We start from the raw sequence: 27,506 nt of genomic DNA, 5'->3' as shown, positions 1-27,506 counted from the left end.
ATTAAAATTCTATTATTTTATATTATAAAAAATTATATAACTATATAATTATATAAATATAAACATATCTTTATATATCGACTAACATATAAAAATATGAAATTCATGCATACATCTACAATTTCTTAAGGCAAGTTATTTTTTTTTCAGTAATATTGGGAGTACAAATTAGTTCGGTCCGTTTTCCAAAAGATGATTGCCTCCAAAGACGAGTCATTTTTTCGAGATGGAAAAAAGTAATAGCAAGCGATGGACGATACTTTAATTAATCTGTTCATTCATTTTGTTTTGAAATAAATGGATTTTTGAACACAAAAACGGACCGACTAATTTGTAAATCTTTTAATATACATTTGTCTCTCTCTTTCTCTCTCTCTCTCTCTATCAAAATATTTGCGTGCGTGTACATGCGTGTGTGTCGTTAAATAACTCGACAAGATAAATACCGATATAAATATCTTCAGTCGTAGTACGAGGGATACAATATATTCCATAAAATAGCTGCGGTCATGAGAACCGTGTAAGTAACTATGCTGGTCCACCAAATAACTTTTTCCCAAGTTTGTACCTCAAGGTTTCGAAGAATGTTTATACCTACTAGAAGACCTGCTATAGCACCAGCCAAATGGGCCACATAGCCAATTTGATCATTGGTATCAAGAACATAACGATTGTACACGGCTTGACCAACATCAACACTCGTGATAACAAGGAACACTAATAACTGTAGCACGGCAAATTCCATCTGCGACCAATTCATTATAATAGTTGCTACATGGGCAGTAATTAGTGCATACACACCACCCGATGCACCAGCTAGGTAAACTGTTGGATCGGAAACGGACGTGCCGAGGGAACCAGCCAGTACTCCGGCTATATATATTATCAATACTCTCCACCATTTATGAACCATTTCCAATGGAATGCCCAACATAATTTGTACTAGGAGATTAACGACCAAATGAAAGACTCTATAAAAAACAAAAGAAATTAATGAACGTTAAAAATTGCAAAATTCTTAATACTTTTTACAGAAATGCGTGGATTCTAAAACAGAGTTATCATACATACCCGACGTGTACAAACATATATGTTAGATACCGCCAGGCTTGGTACCTCTTGTGCGGATTATAAATAAATAAAGTAGCCGCTGGTCCTTCTACAGAAAGAGATTTGTGCTTAATCACATCAAACATGAACAAAATGATTTCTATTATCGATATTATTATCATTGCTATAGCTGGCGGTCGACAACTGTACTCTTCTTCGTACAGTCCATCTGGATAATCGCTAGAGTACAGAGAAGATTCCGTTATTGTACTTGTTTGTTGCTGTAAACCATTAAAACGTGCAGAACGGCCTCTTTTACTAATCATAGCAGCCTGGGGAGAATCACCAAAGCTCGAAGGAGGAGGAGAAGGTGGTGCTTGCATTATAATACTGAATTGTTGGGTATAATACCTCGAGCCCACGGAACTTTGCCTTAGTGCACGGCATGGTCGTTGAGGTATCACACAGTGCACATATCGTTGCACGATGTGTCCGAATATACCCTGCATGTCCTTCCTGTGGATCTAAATGTCAAAAAATAATTGATATCAATTATTAGTAATTAGATATTTCCCCAAAATGTTTTACTAACGAAATATAGAAGTATAAAAAAAAAAAAGTATAATTTCCAGTATCCTCGAAGAATCAAAAGATCTGACTAACCATTGCTATAAATTCTGGATATTCTAAATAACCAGATTCATCCAGATCTGCTTTATGCATTATCGTGCGGACTACTCCAGCAGGGATATCTTTAGAAAAATCTGGACCGCGTATCATTGCTTTTAATTCTTGTAGAGATATTTTTCCATCTCCATCAAGATCGTACTTTTCAAAAATAGCTTTCCAATGCTGTAAAATAAATTACACAATTAAACATATCATTATTTTGGTAAAGATACAAAAATATTTAGCAAACATTATACTTTCAGTAAGATTTCTCAAGCTATGACTTGAAATTGTTGCCAGCAATAATCAGTATCAGTAGTATAGAAGTAATACGCTTTCCTTTACAAGTGAATCATACACTTAAACCTATTAGTTTATATATGAGTCATTTGTAAGGAAAACTAGGCTTCTAAGAGAAAATAATCATAGAAGACAGTAAAAAAAAAAGAAAAGAAAAAAGAAATGTTTTAATAATATAATTAATATTCATGAGAAACATGTTTTAACATTATTTTAATTACATCTATTATATGCACTTTAATATACAACTGAATTGAAGAATCTTAAAAAAAGGTTGAAAGCATTAACGAAATAAAGCCTATTCTACAATGTGCTTTTTGTTTCCTATTTTTTACTTTTTATTTCTTGTTTCTTCCAAAGTTTGTTTAACTTCTATCTCTGATGATAGAAAACAAAAAAAAATTGGAATAAGAGTCAAAACGACGAGATGTAAAAAATATAACAAAAAAACCAAAAACATCTATATCACTAATTTCGCTCTTCAATGTTAAACATAAAACATCACTTACAGCTTCATTGTACTGCAGTGGGATGGTCACCGCAGTCTCGCCTTCCCGATTAGTCGACATCCTTATCAATTTGAAACCTCTGTAAAGTAAACATCAATCAGATAGGCGTCAGTAAATGACGTTTTACATTTTGCTAGAACTTAGTAAGCAATCAAAACAAATCTTAAAGCTAGAATGCCATAGGATGGCAGATCTCTCGCTCTTCCAAATTTTTCTTTCTGAATTGGCTCTCTCTTTCTCTCGCTTGCTACCAAGTATCTACTTACTGAAGGCAAGAGACCTACGCACGAAGGTCATTTCGCAGAGAATGCCGAGGAGGCGGAATCCTGGCTCGTCGCACCTAAAAGACTGTATCGCGAGGTGGAAGCCAATACGACACAACGATCAAATAGCGAACGCGAGGAACGTACGTTTTACCTGACAAACCGAACCCTGAGGGTGCCAATCGTGCGTGAGGCAGTTCGCACGCTCGTACGAGCAGAAGGTGTGACTCGCCTCCGTACGGTGGAATATCTGGAGTTACTCTCCTCTGTTCAACGAGCACGACCGTCCACGCGCACCTGCGCGCGCTCGTGACATTAGACGTCGAGTATCGAACAGTCACTTTGACCCGATAACATCGCGCGGTGACACATTTTCCCTTATCTCTCTCGCAGATACGACGATGACAACTGACAAGTCGACAGGGACACACGGCGTCCTGTCAATGACGTCATGGACGTCGCGGAACCAATCCACCTGTTGGCCGTCCGCGACGCATGGCGGTTGCGTGCGTCCCATCGCACCGCTACGATGCGCGCGCTATCGCCAAATTCTGCATGTGTGTACACCGGACGTATTTAACGCGCTCTATTACGACATACATACCCTAACCTTCAAAGTACGGAGCAAGCTGTGACGGGCCAAGCGACGGGGGGGGAAAGCCCGAGGACTCGCCGAGATCACGGCCTAGGAACACGGGGAACCTTGAGAGAGAGAGAGAGAGAGAGAGAGAGAAAGAGACGCGCCACTGACCTTTCCTGCTTCGCTGTCTCCTTCTTTCTCCTTCCCCCCCCCCCCTTACGCCCTCTGGGATTGAATTTTCCGCGCTCGATCTCTCTCGCGAGGCGTTCCAAGGCGGGCAGGTGTCGCGATACGCGAGAGCGAGCGAGAGAGCGCGAGAGTTAACGGTATATACCCATTTCGAACGGTTTGAGTCTCCTTGCCGGGTCTCGCGATGACGACCGGGGACATTTGGAGAAGACTGCGAAAACTGCAGAGCGCTGGAAAGTGTACCGCAAGGTTAAACGACCTACTTTTTTTTTTCTTTAGAGACTCCGCGATGTGGACAACGGTCCTGAATTCAGCTAGGATCCTCAGCACCTCCGACCGATGACTTTTTCTTTATCTCAACCGAGCTCTTATATAGGCGTTTTTTATCTCAACTTTTTAAAAAGCGATCACAATATTAAAGGACTCCTCATAATAAAATAAAATGTAAACAAATTTAGAAACGGCTGTTAGGAATCAACGCAGTAAGAACTTTTTGAAATTGTATTCTCCTTTTTTTTTCTGTTTGTCTGACATACATACATATGATACAGGATGGATAGACAATAGTCGGGTACTTCTTTTTTTAAACTGACTGCTATGCGTTCTTTTTTTTTTAGTTACTGTACGGCACGCGCAAGTACAAGTGCCTTCAAATTAGGAAGAGAGAAAGCGAGAGAGACTTTCTGCTTTATTCGACCTGTCTCTCTTTTTCTATACAGATACAGGATGTACTATTCTAGACAATTCAAGGTTTTCACGATGCAACGCACGTCGCAGTTTTGTTACGCCGCTCCGCTCGTTTATTATACGGAGAACGGCCGTCAGGGGCGTCAGGAAATACACAGCCAATAATCGCGATAAGTCGCGGCATCGATCGTTTACCGATGTATTCATCGTGGCGTACCGCTCTGACTCATTGGAAACTTTTGCTAATGAAGCTATTAAAAGAAAGAGCGGAAGAGGGAGAGCCTTTACACACGCATGGTATGAGGAATGTGCATGTCACGATTACGTATTGTTCATGTAAATGCGAATCTAAATGGAGATATATTTTTCATGTCAAAACAATGATAATTTTTCCGAGTTAATTAACGAGTATATTTTCTTCTTTCCCGCGGAGGCCACGCACCACCACCACACACCTCCGAATTTCACGACGATGATGCTCCACGTATAATGTATATGGTCTCGCCAGCTGTAGCGAGCGAGGTTGCCTAGCGACGTTACGAATCAACAAACAAGAAGCCACCCCGAGATCATTGACAGCCACCGTTAGCTTTCAGCTTATTCAGCGCTCCGCAGTTTCCGTTTTGTAACAATAATTAAAACGAGTCTATCGAGTGTAGCGCGGCGACTTAAGGATGGCGAATAAGAAAGAGAGAATGAGGATAGCGGCGAGTTATAGAGTGAATGAGCCAATACATAATCTGAAAATAAGGTATATACGCGTGTCTTTTCTGTATTTAAATGCGTGACGTTCAGAAATTAAAATTGTGACATCAATGCCCATTTCCGCCAATGTAGATTAACTTTAATCTCGGTTCAATTTGCTCTTCATCTTTTTCTAATTTTAAAAATTAGAAAAAGATGAACAGTAAGAGTTAAACCGAGATTAATCTGCATTGGCGGAAACAGGCATAACTGAGACAGATAATATAATTCGGTTACATATGCTAAAAGTTTCTTCTTACGTTAATTTCGCGTTATATTTTATTTCCTGTCTTTTCGTATGTATCCCTATAGGCGCATAATATTAGGTGTACAAATTAATTCTCGGCCCTTTTTGATCAACTTTGACCTCCCCAGCTGTTTTACGCTTTTTAGGAAACGTCTTGCTGGGTTACTCCAAGAGTACTTGCAAGTTTTAATTGCGTTTGGCAAAAATTCTCGTTAAAAATTTCCTCCAACTCCACGTCTTCCACTTTATTTGGTGCACGATCTTCAAGGTCGAAATTTCCTTCTCGAAACAGTTGGAATCATTTTTTTACACGTACTGTACGATACAATATTCTCGCCCAAAGCCGAACAAATCATTTCTTCCGCCTCAGCCGCGTTTTTTTAAGTTTTTTTTGAAACTCGAAGAAAAGGCAGTGCCTCAAATATTGCTTTTCGAATGATATCGTGTTTATTACTGATTTTTCAGATTATGTTCACAAGAAGATCAAGTATTGTACCTCATTTTAAAGTTAAAATGGCACTTCAAAATGACTACAGAGGAGGGGGGGAGTTCAACTTAAATTCTGATATTGCTGAAAGGTAGGGGCCGAGCATTTAATTTGTATACCTAATATTATTTAATACTAAGTAATATTTTAGGCGTATTCTTAAAATATTAATTTAAAAATATTTTACTAAAATTATATAATATTAAATAATATTCTTAAAATATTAATGGATGGTTATATGTCCATGCTCTCCTGTGATAATATTACATAATTATTAAAAGTAACATTATTTAATGTTATTGTACTATTATACGAGCATTAAAAAGTGTTACGACAACATTCACGTTAATTTTGTAAAACTGTTTAAATATGTTTAAAGACTGAAATGATTTTGGCGCGCAGTTGTAAAACTATGTACTTAAAATTACACCAAAACGTTATTTTAAGCACAAAACGTAGTACAGACTGATAAGCAGATCTTTTCGTTACTCGATTGTGAATTCAAATTGTGCTAATATAAAAGTAATTAATAAATATAATAACTGCAGAATAATATTTCAGAGATATTAATAAAGGATACTAGGGATATTACATACCTAAGTGGACATATAATATCCATAAAATACTCTTATAATATTAAAAAATATACAACATACTCTGGAAATATTATAATTTATTTTAATTTTTTAACAATATTTTCATATAACATTCTATGTGACTACTTTGCGCCTATAAAGATGCGAGATGTAATTCCAATTTGATCAAATTAAAACTTTCATGAAACTCTTTAATTTAAAAATTTGCAGAAAGAATTTGAAATTGAACGTCATATAAACAAATGAAGCTGCAATTGTGCTTGTAAAATTTTCTGCAACATGAATAGCATATATCTGATAATGACTAAATCAGCGGGAGATTCCCGAAGACTGAAAGGCTGTGATGGATTGATTCCCTGTTTATCATATGAATTCATTAGGCCTGCATCCGAGAGGATTTATGTAATATGTAATTAAAAGAACAAGTTTTTATTGTGTCTCATTTATCATATACGCTGTTTTATAAATTATAATGTATGAAAAGATTATAAAATTTTATACATTCTTATAAAAAAAAAAACTGATTAATTTAATTCTCTTTGTATAGAGAGAGATGGACATAAAAAAAACTATATTTATAAAAACTATAATTACCTTCATATGACGAACATTGAATTAATCTTTGCAGAAGATTCCGCATTTCCAACTGGTAAAGATTAACCAAAGTTCCGAGTCAAACATGAAGAAGAGAGCGTACTTGTTCAATGCGATAATACAAACCTCCAACATCGAAACGTTATGTAACTAGCCCGCGTGTATGTACGTCGGTTACTTTTTTTTTCATGTATCGCCACTTATGTTTGCGTTAGTGATTATATCTTTTGTTTCAAGATAATGTGATTCCTATGTTTTTCACGAATTGATTTTCCAAAGGAATGTTAAAGAAGTTTCTTTCATGTTCTCAAGTTTTTACGATATCATACTCATAAACGATGGTAAATTTCAAGTCTCGTAGAAATCTTTTTTTTCGAATTATCGAATATTATACGTCCTATTTACTGAAACGTAAAAAATCCAGTCAAAAACGCACGAGAAATTGAAAGTTAATTTTGTTTGTTAAATCATTAAAGAAAATATTCTTTAATGATTTAACAAACAAAAGATATTTGAAATATCTTTCTATCACGTGTTTATCTTCTTTAGACTGAGAAATTTTTAAAAGTTCCTCACGTAAGAATTACGTAAAGCTATTTGCAAACTCGATTCTCTCATGATTAATTCGTAATCACTGATATGTATAGACAAGAATGTGGCAAAGACGAAACAGTGATTGAATATCTTGAACCACGTACGTTCCCACAGAATCAGAAAATGGATTAAGTATTTAATCACAAACTACCTTTTCCGAATTATACCAGATTTCATTTAGTCGGCGTTATTTGCTGTTTCAGGGTACGAATCGTGCAGGAGAGGTCCCCGCTGGCTGAATTGCTGGCCGAGGAATCTGAGGGCGGCGAGACCAGAGATTCCAACTTCTTGGAAGAGGAGGATCGTATTTTTAGCTGGCAGGACAAAGTGTTCAGCCTGTTCGAGATCGACTTCTATGCGGACGAAAAAAATTGCCTAATCGAATGTCAGCGAGAATACCACCAGCGTATACGGGACGAGCAACTGCAGGGTGCACGTTTGTATTCGTACACGGAAAATGACTCCTACTACGCCGATGACGACCTCCTGACGATGCCTTACAGGCAGGGATCGAATCCAATTGTTATATATCGTTGCGAAAAGTTTTGACAAAAGTTTATCGTATCACAATGTAATTGGTATCGAGGTCTATAATGAGCAATAACAATTGATTTATAAAATAAAATTTACTTACATGAGTTAGTTTAAATCCAAATAACAGTCAATTGTGTTATTGCCTCGTTATAGATCTCGATATTAATTATACTGCATTGCATGAGTCTACTTTTATACTATATTTATCGTATCACTTTATTTTAAAAGAATACACATTAACATCTTTTCTTAAATTAAATTTATTTTTTTAATAGAAAAAAATAGGCATAATGAATAAACTATGATTCGTGCTTTCATTTTTTCCATTTCTAAGACAAAAAGATTGTTGTATAACACAGGAAACCTTTTTCGTTCGATTTAAAAAAGGCTAAGATTTGTACATTTTAAGTTTGTTGCACATCGAATTCGGGATATCGAAAAACATTGGAGAACGCGTGGGTTTTGGTTCCTCCTAATTGTCTCTCGTAACTTCTCTGCAAATCTTAAATATTTCGATTCCTGTTTACAGATCGTATCTGTCCGTGAAGAATCAGACTGCGTTGCCGGCTTTGCGAAATCGCAAGTCTTTCCAAGAGCGATATAACAAGAATGTGATACAAGACAGGATCACAAACACTACGATTCAGTCGAACCATTATCTCTATACCGAACGTACCACCATGTATGTGATGGCCGATCTGTCGCGCAGGGATGAACCCACGACCATCGAATCGACGGACTCGGAGACGCTGCTCTGCACGGTGACATATGACAAAGTGCGTAAACTGCTGACGATCAGTCCCGATTTCACGCTCGGCGACGAGCAGCACTACAACGTCACCAACGATTACGGCGTCAGGTTTAATTATCGGATCGAGCACATTTCCGAGGAGCGAACACCGTTGGAATTACAGGAGCATCTCGAAGACGTGCGGCGTGTAAGTATGCGGCTATTTACGACACGCGAATGTACGATCGCGGCATACCAAACTTTCGCGTCACCGCGCGCGCGCACCGATCAAAAAGACGGGTCTTTTCGTGGAAAGACCAATCTTGGCATTCCCAAACGACATCCGTTTATTTGTCCCGTAACCGCAGTTACATTAATAACCAATGATTCTTTCCGCTCTGACTCATTCGCTCTTTCTCTCTTTTTCCTTTTGTATAATGTTTAGAATTTAATAATGATTTATATTTAATTTATAGTTATATGATAAATAGTTGATTAATTATTCAATTGATAATTCATGACAATTGTTATTATGATTTAAAAAATATGTTTCGAATACGTATATTACTTGGGTGGTAAACAATAAGATACAAAATTAGAAGCGCATTTTTTTTATTTTCACTTAAATTATATTTATTAATTTTATTTATCGGTATCAGACTTTAGATTATAGTAATATTTAATTATATTAACAGTCGAGGACCGAAAATATGAGGTATGTTATTTTGAGAATACGATTGCTTAACATTGTGTATCGATTTTAAATGTATATGCAACATGATGCTGGTCATGATTACTTTGCGAAAAATTAATTGCAATAATAAGAGATAAGAGGTATGTATGGTGCAAATATGGTAATTACAGTACTTTACAATAATGACGCTATTGCTGTCGAAAATCATTTCGTAACATAGAAATCTTGGAGATACGCGTTTTATTAATTATCTTCTTAAATATGTGTGATTTTAATAAGAAAACTAAAAAATTATACATTATGAAAAAATCTTCGAATTATCGTAATAATATATGTGTAACGATCAATTAATAAAATTTCAGTTTATTTTAAATTATTATACATACATTTTCATAAGCCTTTGCAATTATAATATATTGATTGCATAATATTACACAACAATTAATTAAATATGTGTATTAATACTAATAAATAATTTACATTATTTCGAAGGTCTGAGAATCCGTAGTTGTTTTTACTTTTTGTACAAGCAGTTCTCGCGGTTATGCGCTAATGTCTGGTCAAGTACAAGCAAACGCGACGCAGCACGTGGCGAGCCATTTATCAGATTGCAATGCTGAGGCGCGATGAAGCAATTTGATGTATGCAGTTATTCACTCGCTTTGACAATAAATTCTATCGCTGTCTGCCGACGAACAAATACAGGGAATCCGTCGCGATACGATAATCAAGAACCCATAATTATCCGGTATCAGAAGAACCATTGCGCAGAAAAGTGTTTATGCGAGCGCGCTATCGAAAATGGATTGTCGGATGTATAGAAAGGGAGCAAAAATCAAGAAAGAGGAACGGATGCATATACGTACCCTACGTAGGAGATTTCCGAGATCTGGCGCATTGCTCGCTGCGGATAGAACATGATTGCCGCGACGTTATGTACACTGTAACTGTCCTTGACACTCGACGCGGATTACGGCATCTTCACGAAAAATCCGTCAGTTCACCGATGTTCTTTCTCTCTTCCGGTCGTTCAAGACACACCCAACAGTCTTACAGTCTATCGACTTCCTCGTCGTATTTTCAAACATGATAGAATAGTTAGCGAGACAAAACTCTCGCTACATTTAATTGGCATACATTAATGATAATTACGATAAGCGCGTGTGTTTGTATTTCTTTATATAGGCACGCACGTGTCCGCTGAGTTGATCACCGCACTTCCTACGATCAACTGAATCCTACAGTTCACCGACTATCTTTTTGAACGCTCTCTTCCATGAGGCTCTATGTAGTGCTATCAGTCTATACGTGTATATATACAGTTTATACGTGCACAGTGGGGCAGGGATATATCTGCGGACATAGAATAGTGTGCTTTCGCACACTGTCTCACGGCAATGAGTAGCTTCCATTTATCACTGCGCTTCACTGCAAAGACGCAGAGATTAGTGATTAATTTTTCATGCGCTATTAGAGGTAGTTTTACGATATGTATAGATGTGAACATTTTTTTTGTAAGTAAACTGAACTTTTGGGGATTTATCGCTTATTTAAACTGTTATTATTACTTAAACTATTGTTAAAAATTTCTCTTAATTGGTCTTTTATTGTAAGCATAGATTAATACAATTAAGAGATTAAGACATAGTGATTTCCGGGAAAAAATATATACCTTTTTTCCCAGAATCAACAGCAACTTTATATATATATATACATATATATATACAGAGAGAGAGAGAGAGAGAGAGAGAGAGAGAGAGAGAGAGAGAGAGAGAGAGAGAAATAAGGAATCTACAAATAGAACATAATTTGCAATATTATGCGCAGTTCAAGATTATTAAACTCGTTAAATTGATTGATTAAAAAATATATGAATTGGTAATTAATACCAAAAATATTGATTTATAATATAATATATTTTCCTTATTGCAGGAAGTACAACAGCAACTTTCTTATAAAGAAACAGAATTATACAAGGAATTACAATTGCCACCAGCGAATTTATCTGCACTAGTTATAAGTTTGGATATTGTGTCAGCTCGTAATTTTTCTTACGATGGATTGTTTGTTACCTATTTCATCGATTTGCCGCAACATTGGAGTACAAATCAGAAAGAACGATTGGTCGGCAGAACACAGAAGAGCCTTTTAGATAATAAAACGGCACATTTTAGTTATTGCACTGATATATGCTTGTATTATCCATCAAATGAAGTTCAATCATTAAGTAACAATGCATCATCACGTTGGCCTCGATTATTATTCTCGGTAGCATCTCTGGATAGTTGGACCAGGTAATGACGATCGCAGAAAGCCTTGTTTCTCGAAATATATATATACACACGCGCGCGCACACACGCACATTATTTTTAGTCTTATCAAAATTTAATTTTTTCTATACGTATATATTCGTCAGTAATATTATGATATAAAAATATTGATCTGTGTGTTTATTAATATAGGTATCGAATGGAAGGTTATGCAGCACTGCCAATACCAATGACACCTGATAGATACAAATTTACAATTCCTACATGGCGTGCGAAAGGAAGTATTATCGATACATTGAGACGGTTTTTTGTTGGTGGTTCTTATGAACTCGAGGATATAACATTTTGCGGTATTCCAATTAGCCATGAGGACAGAGTTTTAGATAAATCAAACTTGAAAATTGTACCGAGTGGGGATATTAAAATTTATATGAATATAATACATCAAAGTGGAGCACACACGAGACATTTGAATTATCAAAGAGATGATTCGGATAAAGTAAGCACAGACACACTCATAAATAATGTTGAAAATGTTCTTGAACAATTTCAAGCAGCTAAAGAACGTATGATACGAATAAGAACAATAAATTCTTAGAGATAAATCATCCTAATAATGATAATTAAAAAGATTGGTTCATATAAATTAGTCAATGTTTTATCAAGATTTCATTTTGATAATATACATACGTTTAAAATAATGCATAGATTGTAATATACATTTAAAAAATTAGAAAGTCAATCATATGTTTATTATATACGTCTACTAAATTAATTATTAATTCAGATTTTAATGATTGTTATTAATTGTTATAACAGGGGAAATGTAAAGATATTAATTTTTGTAACATTGAAAATGACCTGATCAGAATTGAAACGTATGTTTTGTTTATGTAATTTTTATATTATAATTATTTAAATTAAAACCGTTTTTAAATGATTGACTCTTTGTCCTTATTATATTTAGGATTATGTTTTATACAAATTAATTCACTAAACATAAAACATGCATGGGATGTCTTATTTTAGCAACAATTAATACTACAAATTTCAAATGTTACGTAAAAATGTTTATGAAATGTTTCGTGAACGTTTCAAAATAACATTTCAACTGTAACATTTACGCGCCATTCCATAAATGTTACATTTTGGCTGTTATTCTGATAACTTAGGATGTTAGAAAAAAAAAATGTTTATCCAAGAAACGTTTCATTTGGGACGTTTTGTTTATAAAATTTAAAGACATTACAACAATGTCATATTTGCGACGTTCATAATGATTTCACAATATTCCATAAAACGTTTCATATGAAATATTAACTTTGTTGTAACACAATTGACAAATTTACTCTGTAGATTTTGTACATACATGTGCAATACATGGACTCCTGCCGGATGCGGCATGAGCCTGATTGGTCACCGCATACATGGAGTCTTAGCTTAAATGACGTTCGAAACCTTCATTTCAACGTCAAAATATCGGCGTCGTTTATGCTAATTTAATTTTACCCATAAGGCGAGAAACACACACTTTTGCATAACGCATAAAGCATGTGCATAAGGAATTTCATTGGCCCATTTTCTTATGCATGAGTCAATGGACCAATCAAATTCTTTATGTATATGGTTTATGCGTTATGCAAAAGTCTGTGCTCCCCGCTTAATCCTTCTTTTCTTCTCACTTCACGGAAGAGAAGCATTTTAATTGGTTGATTCTCTTATGCGTTATGCAAAAGTGCGGCCATTATCCGATTTTGAGTGTCAACACATCAACTGACGCCCATGAAAAAATACCTTTAAGTTTTAAGGCCGCAGCACACACTTTTGCATGGCGCATAAGAGAATCAACCAATCAAAATGCTTCTCTTCTGTCAAGTGGGAGAAAAAGAAGGATTATGATTTGTTGATTCTCTTATGCATCATGCAAAAGTGGGTGCTGCGGCCTTTCATACTTTCGGAGTCCAAAATGAACTTCCCGCGTAATGAGTATCCTTATTGGACGTTCTAAATCCGTCTGTAAAAATAGTCAGTCCATTAGCATCAAATCTCCCATAATTAATTAGATTGACAAAGGCTCTATCTGAATCTTCACAGTTTTTAGCCAATGGACTCGTAGTGAAATCGATATCAATCGGAACACGAATCAAGGGAAATGCTGGATTCACACTGCATCCGATTTTCGTCGTACGACGACTCTGCAATCAATCAGAAAACAGGATTTTCCTTCTTTTCGATGATACAATTTTTCTAATTGGTTGCAGAGTCGTCGTACAATGCATATCGGATGCAGTGGCTACGATCCATTTGATGCTACAAAGCATTTTTTGATTGGTTAGTTAGTAAAATTATTTCTTCTGGATTGGGTAATCGAAAGTTTCGAAACATTTGTAGCGTCAAGTGGACCGCACCCAGGGTGAATCCAGCAATTGGCACTTCATAACTTTTCATACGAAATACAAACGATACCATACAAGCACTTTGTTTAATTTGCCTCCAGCTTATTTTTTCGGCTAAATACATTGTCAAAAAATAAATAATTACAGTTAACAGAGAACGACTCACAAATCTTTTCAATTGTACTTCAAAACTCTTCGTACGAAATACAAACGTTTTTATATGGGAGTTCCTTCGAAAGACGTCAAGGTTCGGTCAAGTACATGAATTGTGGATCCAGCATGACGGTTGCATGTAAATGCGTTACATATGTACCTATAGGTCATGTAACAGGGGTTCTCAATATACTAAATCGATTCTGCGGCAGAGACGGTTGAGAAGATTCTGCCGCATTCTGACTTACTTGACAACACAAGTAATTGTTATTATTGACAGAGTGATAATGTGAGCTGGAAGTGACGACGTGTGTATTTCTGGGTATAACCGAGGGCGCGTTTGGTCGGTAAGTGCTGATATCCAAGCGTCAGCCTTGTCGAGAAACCGCGAGATTTCGTGTAGGTTTTATTCAGCAAATACGTAATTTTTTCTGTCAAACTCATCGTCACGAGGGTAGAGGTTATGTGAGCTTTGCGGATAGAGCGAGTGAGTGAGCTCGTCCTCCCTTTGCTCGCCGTTGTCCGAGTCACCGCAGGATGGGCCAGGGTACGGAAACGTGCGCCGACCGGCCCACGGAAGTCAGCGTCATCAGATTTGTCTCGCGGAACCGTACCATCGAGGAAATAGCACCGAAAAAGGTGAAGCTTTCGTTGTAGAGTCGTTGGTCGTCTAAGGTCAATGACCCCTAAGTCAAAACAAATAAGAGTAAATAGGAGCATGTGTAATTACGAAATTCGTTGTTTCGATAAATTTCTTTATTTTCGACGTTAATTCAATAAGCAGACAGTTTATGCTTGTCTTTTGAAAGAAATCTCTTAATGTTGTAAAAAAATATTGCCTAAATCTGAATTTATCAAAACTTACTTGCTATTTGTTTGGGCTATAGTTTATCAGATGTCAATTTAACCAAATTTTAATCCAAATTTAGATGCTGAACACACTTAGAGATTATTCTTTCATTTGAATAGATAATAATGAAAATATAATCAATATAGATATGTTTTTTGGATATTTGTATCATTAATGATTGGATTCATATTGAAATATTTTTTATGTGTTCCATGTATTCAATAAGGTTTACAATCTTAATCAATTTTTAATACATAGGAAGTATATACCTGTAAACAACGAGGTTGCGGTAAAGTGTTCACTAATCAAGACGAATATAAGACACATGAGGCACTAGAGGCTTTAAAAATTCGTTTTATGTAAGTAAAAATCAATTTATTGCATCACTATAATAGATAACAAAGAAGGTTATGAGTCATTTTAAATGATACGCTTTGAAATATCTAAAAAAATATAAAAGATATGGAGAAATGCTTTTAAAAAAAAGTTGTTCAATTACTAGAAAGAAAGAAAGTGATTTTGGTTGACTTAATAAATATGTCTTTAAAGTCAGGTCAAGATTACTAAAAATTTTTAATATAGAAACTCCAAATTTTGCTTTTATGTTTATATGATGACATCAAGACACACACACCTTCTTAAAACATTATAATAAAATATTTTTTTATTTAGTACTTTGCAAGTTATAAGGCTTCAAAATTAACAGGTTAACACTGGAAGCACTCTGTTTGACCACATTAATATTGATCACTAAGCAATTGTTACAACTGGTGTCATTTTAAATAGAAACCTCTAGTTTTAACTCCAGAAATGAAAAGAACAAAAAATTCTATATGTTTAGATAAGCTATTATGAAATCACATTCAGCCCCAATTTATAAAATACTCGATGAAAAAATATTTTATTATAGTGTTTAAAAAAGGGTCTTGACATTAGCTATATGAACATGAAATAAAAAATTAGGTTTCAAGCCCTATAACTTGCAAAGTACTAAATAAAAAAATTTTTTATGGTGTTTTGGAAAGGTCTTGATGTCTATATGAACGTGAAATGAAAATTTGGAGTTTCCATTAATACAATTTTTAATAACCTTAACATAACTGACTTTAAGAATATCTTTTCTAGATCAACCAAAGTCATCACTTTCTTTCCTTCTAGTAATTGAGCACCTATTGTTTAAAACTTTTGTTTAAAATTTTCCTGTATCTTTAATATTTTTTGAGATATTTCAGTGTATCACTTAAAATGATTTATATCCTGTATATCTCTGCAATTGATTATAGTGATTTTGATAAAATATATAAAATATTATAAAATATTGACTAGTAATATTAAGTTAAAAATTTATTTTAAGATTTTATTTATATCTTTTTTGTGAATTTTTTATAGTTGTCGTGAGCCAGGTTGTGGAGAAGAATTGTCAGATCCAGGTAGCATGTGGCGACATTATCAAGAATGGCATAACAATGAAACAAATGTCTTTGTATGTCCATATACCAGTTGTGGATCTTTGCAATCTACTAGCGGTAATCTTGAGGAGCATATTGAAAGTTGTCATAGACAACCACCCACACTGCCAATGGAGCCTGAGATAATTTGTTTCGAAGGCCCTGAAAATGCAATAGACGAAGAAGTCATGCAAAAGACTGATGAGGGGTGTTATGAAAAACTGCCAAGCGAAAACTTTACTATAAAGGAAGAATATGGAAATAAAGAAGATAACTGTTCTATTAGAAACGAAACAAAAATTCAGGTGAAGAATGAGTTTTGTCATGAGCAAAAGATTACGAACAGCGAAGACTATTCGAACAATGAATCTTTGAATGGTATTAACAAGTTTTCAAATAGTGAAGATCTGCTTATAATGAAAGATAATTTCTTACGAAAATATGATACTGGAACTCCGAAGTGCGAAGAAATCCTTCAAGTGGAGTGCACACAGGATAAGAATAACGTGGTTTACATAAATAGCGATATAACCATTACAAAAAATATGAAAATGGAAATATGCAATTTAAATTTACGAAATCAGGAGCATAGAATAGATTTAGGAAACATGGAACGAGTTTTTCGAAACGGTCTCGAGCGTGAAAATTCTTTGAAAATCGAAGAGAGCTCGATAGAAACAAATAGCAATTGTTCGGATGATGAGGAGTATACTCCAAAGAAGCAACGCATGTCTAGGTACAAACAAGAAACATATAAATGCGACATCAATGGTTGCGGGAAGAAGTACAAATACATATCGCACTATCGTCATCATCAAGACAGTCATAAATTAGTCACAAATACGATTAATTCCAATAATGATAAGCAAATGCCAAAGGTAAAGCAAGGAAAGGCATCTACTGTCAGCTTCTTCATGTAAGTAAACTGATGTGCATATAATACATTTTACAAATATGTTTTAACCTTTCTAACATTCAAGTACTTAATGTCTAGATGCAAAATGCCTGGATGTGGTGCGCAGGTAAACAACGTTACTGGCCTATGGAAGCATTATCAGGACAATCACGCCAATTCCAAACCGCCGGTTGTACAAACTACCAAGAACAATGAAGTATTTCAGTAAAGCGTTTACAAATCGGTTTTCGTAATATTACATTCGTTGCGGGCAGCCCGCACACATAGCGTAAATAATTGTAATAATCTATTATCAGAGGCAAAGTATTGGCATGCGAGGCAGAGTTGTATGTTGTACAAACACTTTGATCAAGTTCACTCCGATAATACCACCGAGCGACAGGAACGGAAAGACTGGCAATGGGAGTAGTATTCATTTTACTGAGATATTACAAAAAAGGACGCTACTACCCAGTAGAGAAATTTTAAGACTGAATTCACAAAGCCAAGCATAATATTAATTCGAATGATCATGTTGAAAGTGGCGGCATTACTCATAACGTTAATAGTTAAAAGAATTCGTAAAAGTTTTCGAAAGTAACTCTAATCTCGCGAGAAGATCTTTCGTTTGGAATAACGAGAAGTCATGATAACTCAGAGTATTTTACAGAGATTATTATATAATCAATTTTATGCGATTTAAAGCGCTTTAAGCTTATGTGTTTGATCTGTAATTGAATACTGTTAACTATGATCGATAAACTTCTAGTAGCTATAAGTGATACAGGCTTTGTAGGATACTCTGACATTGATCAGTAAATTGTATTGTCAGTGTTTAAGGAAATTTATCCAACAGCTTGATGTATGTTGTGGCGGAATGATTAGCAACTTGAATAAATAGAGAATTCAGTCTAAAAATATGCATATATTATTCTATATGAATATAAATTTTTCTCGTCGCTACAAGAGGCTAAATCTGCTGCAGCGACTTGCACTTGTAATAATAAAACTTCTGATTCTCTGTACTGATTTTTACTATTTTATATTACGTCGTTTTTATGTAACTTATATTCCTTCTATACCAATATATATATGTCGATATTTACTATATCAGTGTATATATACATATATATATACACAGATACATATACATAGTGTTATATATATTATATAAGATATGTATATCATAAATATTATAAAGCATTTTTATTTGTATGTCTATATGTTTAAAAATAAAGTGCAATATTAGGGACAAAATATAAACCCAGCATATAAGCTCTATAAAACAACCTATTAATTTACATCATGTTAAAATTATGTTTAGAGATATTTATATTTTTGCGTTTAAAGCTATTGAATTATTATTAAAATATTAGTAGTGTCATTTGTAATATTTAGTGCATTCATAAGTAAAGGTGTTTACTGCTATTCGATAATATCGAATATTCGATATTTTTTGCTGCTCGATATAAAAATATCGAATAAAAAATTATGAATAAAATATTGCCTAAGTGTATGGTCCATTTGACGCTACAAATGTTTCGAAGCTTTCGATTGACCAATTGAAAAAAACAATTTTTACTAATTGGCCAATTTAAAAATACTTCGAAGCTTTCGCAACATCAGATAGACAATAGCCTAGATATTTTTCAATTATTCATATTCACTCATTCTCCATTTTTACGAATACTTTTAATTTTCAAAACTTTTCTTCTTTAAAGGCTTAACTAGTCAAAACTTGCATAGCGTTGTAAAGTGAATGTACCAGTTAGTGGACAGTTAGTAGATATGACCCAATTCCTTGAACAAAGTGGTAGAAAATTGTAAATATTAAGCTTTTAATGATATATATAACTCTAAATAAATTTATTGCTTATAAAAATTTAATTACGAATTAATTTAGAATCATACATATCTACTATCAAAAGCTTTATATTTGAAATGTTTTATCATTTTGTCCAACAATTGGTTCATGTCCGTTAACATTTATCTTACAGTTTACAGTGCATAAAAATTTACCAATCGTCTTATATAAAAGTTGCTATATATATTGTTGAGATTGTATAGTATTTGGTTCTATTTATCGTTTTATATGTAATTAGGACTATAAGCAAATAGAATCTTCCTCACATTAAATATTAAAGATGGTTTTTGTTCGTAAGCATCATATAATAAAAAAAAAGAATATTATTATCGTTTTATTTATTTTTATTCTTAGAAAAGGGTACATTCGTTATTCGATATATTTGATGTGACGTCCATTCTTATTCAGAATAAATGTAAATAGTTTTTAAATATCTGAATAAATTTATAGTCAATATTTTTACTTTATATTGACATGTATCTAATTCAAAATGCCATATTTGCCGCATTCCTAATATCTAGGGGCTGCGCAGAATGAAGGAACAGGGAACAGAGAGCAGGGAACAGGGAATAGGGAACAGTCCAATAAGTATACAATGGCGTTAACGCAGAATGAAGGAATAGAGGAACAGCGTTAAGGAATAATGACGAAATTTCAGCGAACAACTAGACTTTATATTGTGTGTGTATTGTAACGTATTATATACAGTTATACACTATTGGATTGGTAAGTTAAAAAACATGTGTGCAGATCACGTATATGATAGTGACAACATATATTTCAACGACCCAGTAAATCAGAATGACAATGAAATATGTGATTTGACTGAAAACAAAGATGCTGATCAATTATTAATTGATTTAGTAAGGTTATACCCACATTTGTGGGATAAACAAAAAAGAGATTTCAAAGATTCTGCAAAAAAAGAAACCTCTTGGGAAGAAATTTCCTCGATTCTGAATCAGTCTGGTAAAAATATCTAATTTTAATAACTAAAAACTTAAAATATATATATATATGCATACATATACATATATGTATATATAAAATAACTTTTTTACTTCTGGCTAAATGTAACCAAAAAATAACAAACATTAACTTTTTCAGTAAGTGTTTGTCAAGCTAGGTGGCAACGATTGCGCCAATATTATGCCAAAGAACGGCAGAAACAAGAATTGGAAAGTAGAAGCGGATCAAAAGCTGTTAATCGAATGCCTTGGTATTTATTCTCTATGAATTTCTTGGATAGTCATATGTATAAGAGAAGGTGTGTAGGATTTTAATCAATTATTTTATATACTCAGCATTAGTTCTTTTTTATTTATTAAAAATTTTTTTTTTAATTGATATGAACTGTATTTTTAATAGGTACTGTATTTTTAGGACATTTACTAGTTTAAAAAAATCTATGACTACTGAAAAATCCAAGGAAACATCTCATACATTTCATGTATTAATAATGATCTGATTACTCAATCTGTCAGTTCTGAGTCATGTATACCTACGTTAGATAATAGGAATAGAACTCCACTTTTGACAAATTCAGTATGTTTTGACAATTCAGTATTTATTTCTGTACTAGTTTCATAATGTTGTGCTTGTATTAATTGTTTTGATTGTACTTATATATGATAGAACTCAATTCCATCTTTGAATTCATCGGAAATAGCACAATCGCCAATACTTACCACAGATTCGGTACAAAGATCCCCATCAGTATCTTCACCAAGAAATATATCTGCAAAATCAACGCTATTACCAAATTCAACATCTCTTAACAACAGAGATCCATTTTTGGATTTAACAAATTCGGTATGTTTTGATATTTATTTAACATATACTATAGTATAACGTTCTTGGTAAAAATATTTCTTAAAATTTTAAGTTTTAAAAAATTTTTTTACATAGCTAAAATTTCAAGGAACAATGTGAAATTAGTTTCTTAATTTATTTTACTTATTTTTTTCAAAAAGAAAATGCCTAAAATGTTAATTTATTGTCACCAAGAATATATGTAACCTCATAATTGTTTTTGTTATATATAGAACTTAGTTCCACCTCTAAATTCATCGGAAACAACGCAAATTTCAAATTCCAATATAGTGCCAATACAAAGACCATCTCTATCAATTTCTCCACAAATTGATAAATCTTCAAGATCAACGCCATCACCAAAATCAACATCAAGCATTCCTAAATGTAACATACCTAGTGGAAAAATGAATATCAATAGTTCAACTCTCAAACCGAGTTAAAGATAAACAAAATGAAGGATCATGCTTTAGCAAATTTAATTCTTAAGGAATTACAAGATGCTGAAGAACCAAATAAATCAATGCTTCGAAAGAAAATTATGCAAACTTTAATGGACCATATGAATAACTCGTAAACTGATTAATTGCACACAGGCACGCAAAATAAAATTTAATACTTGATCCGGAGATTAAACTTTAATATTCTTTTTGGCACTCTGATATATCAAATTCGATTCTAAATTGCTTCATCATGTCACATTTTTTATCGGTGGAAAATAGCTTGATTTTCATTTATGATCTAGTTTTTAATAAGCAAGCTGAAATAAAAGAGAGAATATAATTTCGATTATAATATACAAGCTTGTAAAATTAATATGCAAGCTAGTAGTTTAAAATACTGGAAATCTAGTTGTTTTCCGTGAATAAAAAAATTATTACACGATGGAGCAATTGGACATCAGATTCGCTTTCAAAACATAAAAGAATATCAAAATACATACATAAGAATATCATGATCTAATCTCAGGGTTACAAATTTTTGTGTGTGCAATAGAATATATATGTATATATATACATATGTATATACATATATATATGTGTGATATATATATAATATATATTATATATATGTAGAATATATATATATGTTACAATAGAATATATATTATATATACAAAAGTAATATGTGATATACCTGAGCGTTATAGCTAAACGTTGCTCTGGAAGTAATGGTTTTCTATGACTAGTTTTGGTCAAATACATCGACACTTTTTTCAACAGCTCATTGAACATCTCTTTTGACATTCTCAAATATCGAATAAAACGTTCTGGGTCATTTTTTAGCTCTTGAAATAATGTGCAAAAATCGCCAAACTTATCACGTTGAAGATTAATAGGATGAACCCACCATCTACGATTTTTCCATCGTTTGTGTTTCTCTTTTTTCTTATTTCGTAAATACATTATTAATCCAATTTGCAAAACTGACGTAGCCAATATTAATACAATTTCCTCGTTTAATATATCATGCATAGTTTTGAAAGATTTAAACGTATAATAATTTGTTGATCTGCAACATAGTTAATAAATTAAATATTAAATTACTAATGATTAAATAATTTTGTTGTATGCATATCGTAACTTGGCCGATTATGTACTTGTACTTTGTTGTAGCATTTTTTCATCTCCAGTTGCGAAGGCGGAATTATTAAATCTTATTTATAAGAATCCGATCGAAATCGAAGAAGAGAGAGATGAACACGAAATAAAGATGATCATGATTGATCAAACGAGAATTAAATTATAGGAATTACTGCACAGTTTCAACAATTTGTAGGCAATATTTATAAATTTTCATAAATAACACATTTTATTCTACAGTACATGAAATATATATATTTACCTTCTTTTTGATGCAATGATTTTTAAAATCATGTGCCATCTATATGTATATATAATATTTTATATCAATCAGTAATTATTATCGATATAACTATCGTAAAATTCTAAAGTTTATAACCCTATACATAATTACATTGCGAAGTATGTATACAAAATTGCTTTTTTCATTTGTATATTTTTATTGTGGGCAAATCAAATGTTGGCTAAAATCTTGATCAAACAAAGTGATAAATCACGATAATATATGAAATATGTATTTTTTGTTTCACGGATTCGAAATGCTAATTACCATAAATCAGAACTTTTTGTCGCAATTGTAAAGTTATGGCCCTACAGTTCCCTGTTCTCTGTTCTCTATTCCCTATTCCTCTATTGTGCGTTTACGGTGTTCCTGTTCCCTATTCTCTGTTCCCTGTTCCTTTTATTCTGCGCAGCCCCTAACACGCAATTGGTTCGTTTCATAATGCACGCGTATTTTAATTGGTTAGGTATATTTACTATATAACTATAGATAGACTTTTATTCCAAATATAAACGGTCATAATTGGCAACAATTGGCAATGAAATATCTACTCTACTAGCACTGCTATCTCGATTTGGTTTCAGTTGGCAGGCATTATAGAAGTAAAATATATATGGCTGAAATGTCGACATTGCTCGATGAAATATGAAACTCTATTGCGTGTGGCCGGACATGAATCTTTTATATTGGTCTCATTGCACGAACTTAAGTTAAAAACATTGAGATACGTAGATTCCTTTTCAATCGTCCGCCCGTAAAATCTTATAGAGTCGCTCATAGATCGAGTGGCTAAACTGCTGACAAAAATGGCGTATCGTGGAGTAAAGGGTTCTGATCCGTTTGTGTCAAAAACTTCGCGAAATGAACGTTTCGCGCAGATGTCAAAGCAAGAACAGATCATCCAACAGAAGAAGATGGAAATTCAAGCGAAACTGCAAGAACAAAAAGCGAAGGAAGCCGTGGAATGCATGAAGAAGTCTAGCTCGTCAGCTTCCACTACAACAACTAATAAGGGCACTGCACCAAAGTAAGTCAAGTAAATCTCTTCTGTATCACGTTGTCGTCGTGTAAACTCAATCTTTTGGACGAATTTATGTTACATAGTTTACGCATTTGTTATATTTATATTGATAACTCGGAAGTGTCAAAAGTAAAAGTCATTGTTTATCTCTGTAGGGAAGATGATGAAAAGCCTACTATGAATGTGTTTGCCAATGATGGCAGTTTCCTTGATCAATTTAAAAAGATAGCCAATAAAACAACTGTTAAACAAGATAAAGAACAGGATAAAGAAGATAAGAGAAAAGATGAGAGAAATTATGAAGCTGTTAGAGAGAAAGATAGGGAAAGAAAGCGCAGCAATGAAAAGAGTAGAGATTGGGATAGTAGACGCGATCGCCGAAGGAACGATACTCGATGGGGAAGAAGTTCAGATAGGAGACACAGTTCGTCGTCAAGCCCATCGCCTACCAGGCGAAGATCACCACCTAGTCCAGAGATACGACATAGCTACAGTCAATCGCAAAATGGACAACGCGCACAATTTCAGAATCAACAATTCCCAATTCAAAATAACAACCATGTCTCTTCTATCCCGTCCCTCATGTCCCAACCAGTGCAGATGCAAATGACAAATATACCGCCCCCGAATATAAGGAACTTGACACCAAATATTCCATCTGCACATATGCAAAGGATACCGATGTCGAAAAATTTTAGCAATAATTACACTAACATAAATGAGCATTCTAATAATGTGAGAATGCAAATCGCGCCATCGCATATCATACGTCCTCCACCTCCCCCTCCTATTCAGAGCATTCCACCTAATACAAATGTTCCACCACCAAATATGCAAATGTCTCAAGCTATGCCAATATCCAATTTGTCTTCACCATCAAACGCACAACAGCATATTATACAGAATCAGCAACAATGCAATGTACCGCCACCAGGGTGCAATGCTAATTTGCAGCCTCCGAATATTCCTCCACCTAACATACCACCTCCAAACATTTTACCATCAATGTCCCAAATGCCACCGACCATGATGCCTATTACAGGCTCACAAACCATTGTAGTAACGGTACCAAATGTAGCTAATGTTCCACCTCCAAATGTGATAACATCTATGATAATGTCAGGACCTCCGCCAGTTCATACTGTCCCATCAACGATCAATTCGGTTCCACCACCAAATTTGAACATCCCTCCACCAAACATCCCGCCACCTAATATCATTCCTAATGCAGCACCAACGCGTGGTCTCATATCCAGCGGCTATGCTCTTTCCAATCAGGTACCTATTTCGGTGGGCCCTCCTAACGTACAAATACCACCACCCGTAAGACCACCGGCTAATCTACAGAATTCCGAACAACAAGGTATGATATTACAGTTAAGAAGTATGTCTTTTTTGTGTTACGCATAATTGTATGTTATCTATAAGCACTGGACACTTTGTTTTCTCTTGTACAATTTTAATAGTATTGTAGGATACTAGAAAGATCAATTGTAATAAGATATAAAAAATAATAAAATATTCTTTATATTGTACACACACGCGCTCGCGCGCACTCACATACGTATAATCATAAATATTTGAAACATTATTATACAAAGTAGCTAACAAAGGATTCTAAGTGTGTTTAGTAGAGGCTGAGCAGCTGGCACGAATCGTGGCTGACTGTGGGGATGAGATAGAACAAGAAGTACGAGAGAAGAATGCCCAAGATCCTAAATTATGGTAACTACTGTCCTCACTGGTCCTCGTTTTGTATTTCCATTTCCCTGTTCCTTTGTAATATAATTAATACTTTTATAATATATCTAGGACAATAATATTTTATTTTGTATTATAGGACATTGACAAATCTCTATCACATAGTTCTTGACATCTTAGTAACATGAAAAATTGAATGTATAATTTTGTTAAATGTTCGCTTAATGTGAATTGTTGCAAATGTGCTTGCATTCCTAAATTTCAACTGTATCGCAAAAAAATTTACTGATTACAGAAATTTATCTACATGTTTCTTATATTTTTCTACTGCAAACTATTCTTTTGTTTGATAAAATTGTTAATATTGAATGTATTCTCACATTGAACATATTTTTTCTTGCAATTACAATAATGGCATTATACATATTTGATAACCTATAATTTTTTTAACATAGAACAATATTTGTTTCTCTTGTAGACTTTAAAATGTTATATTTTTACTAATATAATTATTTTTTACATAAAAGAAATTAAGAATTTATATGGGATTAAGAATGTTACAAAAGATATGATAAACAAAAAAGCTTGAGGCAAAATATGCAATTATCTCCTAAATAAATTTTTCTGTATACATTTTGCTGTAAAGTTTACTTTGTGTTATATTCTTTTATTTTTAAACATGTTTATTTTTAAAAATCAAGTTTTGATTATGTTGTTTTCAATGTATTTAAAAAAAGATCTGATTGTCTAACTAATAAGAAAATATTCCATTTAGATGTATTTATAAAACATTTTTATATCTAAAATGAATATTTTAATTTGTATATAATATATATATATATATATACAGTGGTGGCAGAAATAATGGGTACACTGCAGATAAATCGTAATTTTATCTGCAGAAAAGACAGAAAAAAAATATTCAGATCAATTATTATATGTAGAGGTAATACTTTGAGGCTTTACATTTATTAAAAAATTAATAATTTTTCACCTAAGTCATACAATCATGAAATATTTAATCTTAGAAAATTTTTGACAAAAAGTTATTGGCAAAAATAATAGGCACAATTGCACTATGAAATATATTGCACAACAGAAAACTAAATCTTGCCTTTCTGACTAATATTTAGTCGCGTAGTCCTTATTTCGCAAAACTGCTTGACATTGGTGGTTCATTGAATCTATTAAGCGCTCGCATATTGATTTTGATGTGTTGTGCCACGTTTTCTGGATTTCTTGCCCCATAATTGAGTTTTATTTTTAATTTTCTCCTTTGGAACTGCCTTTTTTACTTCATGCCACAAATTTTCGATGGGATTTAAATCAGGAGATTGTGCTGGCCATTTCATCACAGGGACTTGATTATCTTCAAACCACGTTTTTACAAGTTTCGACGAATGTTTTGGATCATTATCTTGCTGAAAAGTCCATATCAGTGGCATATTCCCCTTAGCATAGGGTAACATGATATCATTTAAAATGTCACGATAAATCTCTTTTGTCATCATTTCCTTGATCCAGTACAGAGAACCGACACCATTGTAGGAGAAGCATTCCTAAACCATGATATTTCCTCCGCTAAACTTTATTGTCTTTTTGGTGAATTTAGGATTGAATGCAGCATTTGGAGGCTTCCTCACAGTTAATGCACCATCAGATCCGAACAAATTAATCTTTGTTTCGTCGCTCCAAAGAATATTTTTCCACTGCTTCTCTCTCTCTCTCTCTCTCTCTCTCTCTCTCTCTCTCTCTCTCTCTCT

The 27,506-nt window shown here is 33.7% G+C and overlaps 5 protein-coding genes and 1 long non-coding RNA gene across 8 annotated transcripts in view; 5 read left to right on the top strand and 1 right to left on the bottom strand.

Moving 5' to 3' along the window:
• Positions 1-360: 360 nt before the first annotated feature.
• rho-4 (rhomboid-4) lies at positions 361-3,071 on the bottom strand. Of its 2 annotated transcripts, XM_018544616.1 has the most exons (6): positions 2,946-3,071; positions 2,529-2,607; positions 1,714-1,902; positions 1,462-1,574; positions 1,072-1,290; positions 361-971 (listed from the first exon to the last, which is right to left on the bottom strand). In XM_018544616.1, exons 2-6 carry the CDS (start codon positions 2,586-2,588, stop codon positions 461-463), a joined length of 1,092 nt encoding a protein of 363 aa, XP_018400118.1. In that variant the 5' UTR covers positions 2,589-2,607; positions 2,946-3,071; the 3' UTR covers positions 361-460. The 2 variants fall into 2 exon arrangements, with proteins under 2 accessions (XP_018400118.1, XP_018400117.1); XM_018544615.1 differs by having other exon boundaries at positions 1,072-1,574.
• Positions 3,072-4,817: 1,746 nt separating this feature from the next.
• Positions 4,818-12,335, top strand: Mks1 (Meckel syndrome, type 1). The gene is made up of 5 exons (XM_018544617.1): positions 4,818-4,998; positions 7,713-8,012; positions 8,573-8,981; positions 11,400-11,761; positions 11,930-12,335. Exons 1-5 carry the CDS (start codon positions 4,922-4,924, stop codon positions 12,333-12,335), a joined length of 1,554 nt encoding a protein of 517 aa, XP_018400119.1. The 5' UTR covers positions 4,818-4,921.
• Positions 12,336-14,661: 2,326 nt separating this feature from the next.
• Positions 14,662-18,133, top strand: LOC108777687 (zinc finger protein 292). The gene is made up of 4 exons (XM_018544634.1): positions 14,662-14,925; positions 15,395-15,495; positions 16,526-17,500; positions 17,579-18,133. The coding sequence occupies exons 1-4, from the start codon at positions 14,824-14,826 to the stop codon at positions 17,706-17,708; spliced, it is 1,308 nt and encodes a 435-aa protein (XP_018400136.1). The 5' UTR covers positions 14,662-14,823; the 3' UTR covers positions 17,709-18,133.
• Positions 18,134-19,939: 1,806 nt separating this feature from the next.
• Positions 19,940-20,626, top strand: LOC108777665 (transcription factor Adf-1). The gene is made up of 2 exons (XM_018544609.1): positions 19,940-20,312; positions 20,451-20,626. The coding sequence occupies exons 1-2, from the start codon at positions 20,084-20,086 to the stop codon at positions 20,624-20,626; spliced, it is 405 nt and encodes a 134-aa protein (XP_018400111.1). The 5' UTR covers positions 19,940-20,083.
• Positions 20,627-20,734: 108 nt separating this feature from the next.
• LOC108777697 (uncharacterized) lies at positions 20,735-21,748 on the top strand. The gene is made up of 3 exons (XR_001940833.1): positions 20,735-20,888; positions 20,979-21,155; positions 21,389-21,748. It is a non-coding gene; the product is annotated as an uncharacterized LOC108777697 (long non-coding RNA).
• A 1,894-nt stretch (positions 21,749-23,642) lies between these two features.
• LOC108777708 (SURP and G-patch domain-containing protein 1) overlaps positions 23,643-27,506 on the top strand; it is a 7,815-nt gene continuing 3,951 nt past the window's right edge. For both annotated transcript variants that reach the window (XM_018544663.1, XM_018544662.1), the window contains exons 1-3: positions 23,643-24,048; positions 24,198-25,405; positions 25,665-25,767. In XM_018544663.1, the coding sequence (XP_018400165.1) occupies positions 23,828-24,048; positions 24,198-25,405; positions 25,665-25,767 (1,532 nt within the window). In that variant the 5' untranslated portion in view covers positions 23,643-23,827. The remainder of the gene's footprint in view (positions 24,049-24,197; positions 25,406-25,664; positions 25,768-27,506) is intronic.

The sequence above is a fragment of the Cyphomyrmex costatus genome, unplaced genomic scaffold (genome assembly GCF_001594065.2).
Source record: "Cyphomyrmex costatus isolate MS0001 unplaced genomic scaffold, Ccosl1.0 scaffold455, whole genome shotgun sequence".
NCBI lineage: Eukaryota > Metazoa > Arthropoda > Insecta > Hymenoptera > Formicidae > Cyphomyrmex > Cyphomyrmex costatus.
This window is presented reverse-complemented; position numbering and strand designations above follow the sequence as displayed.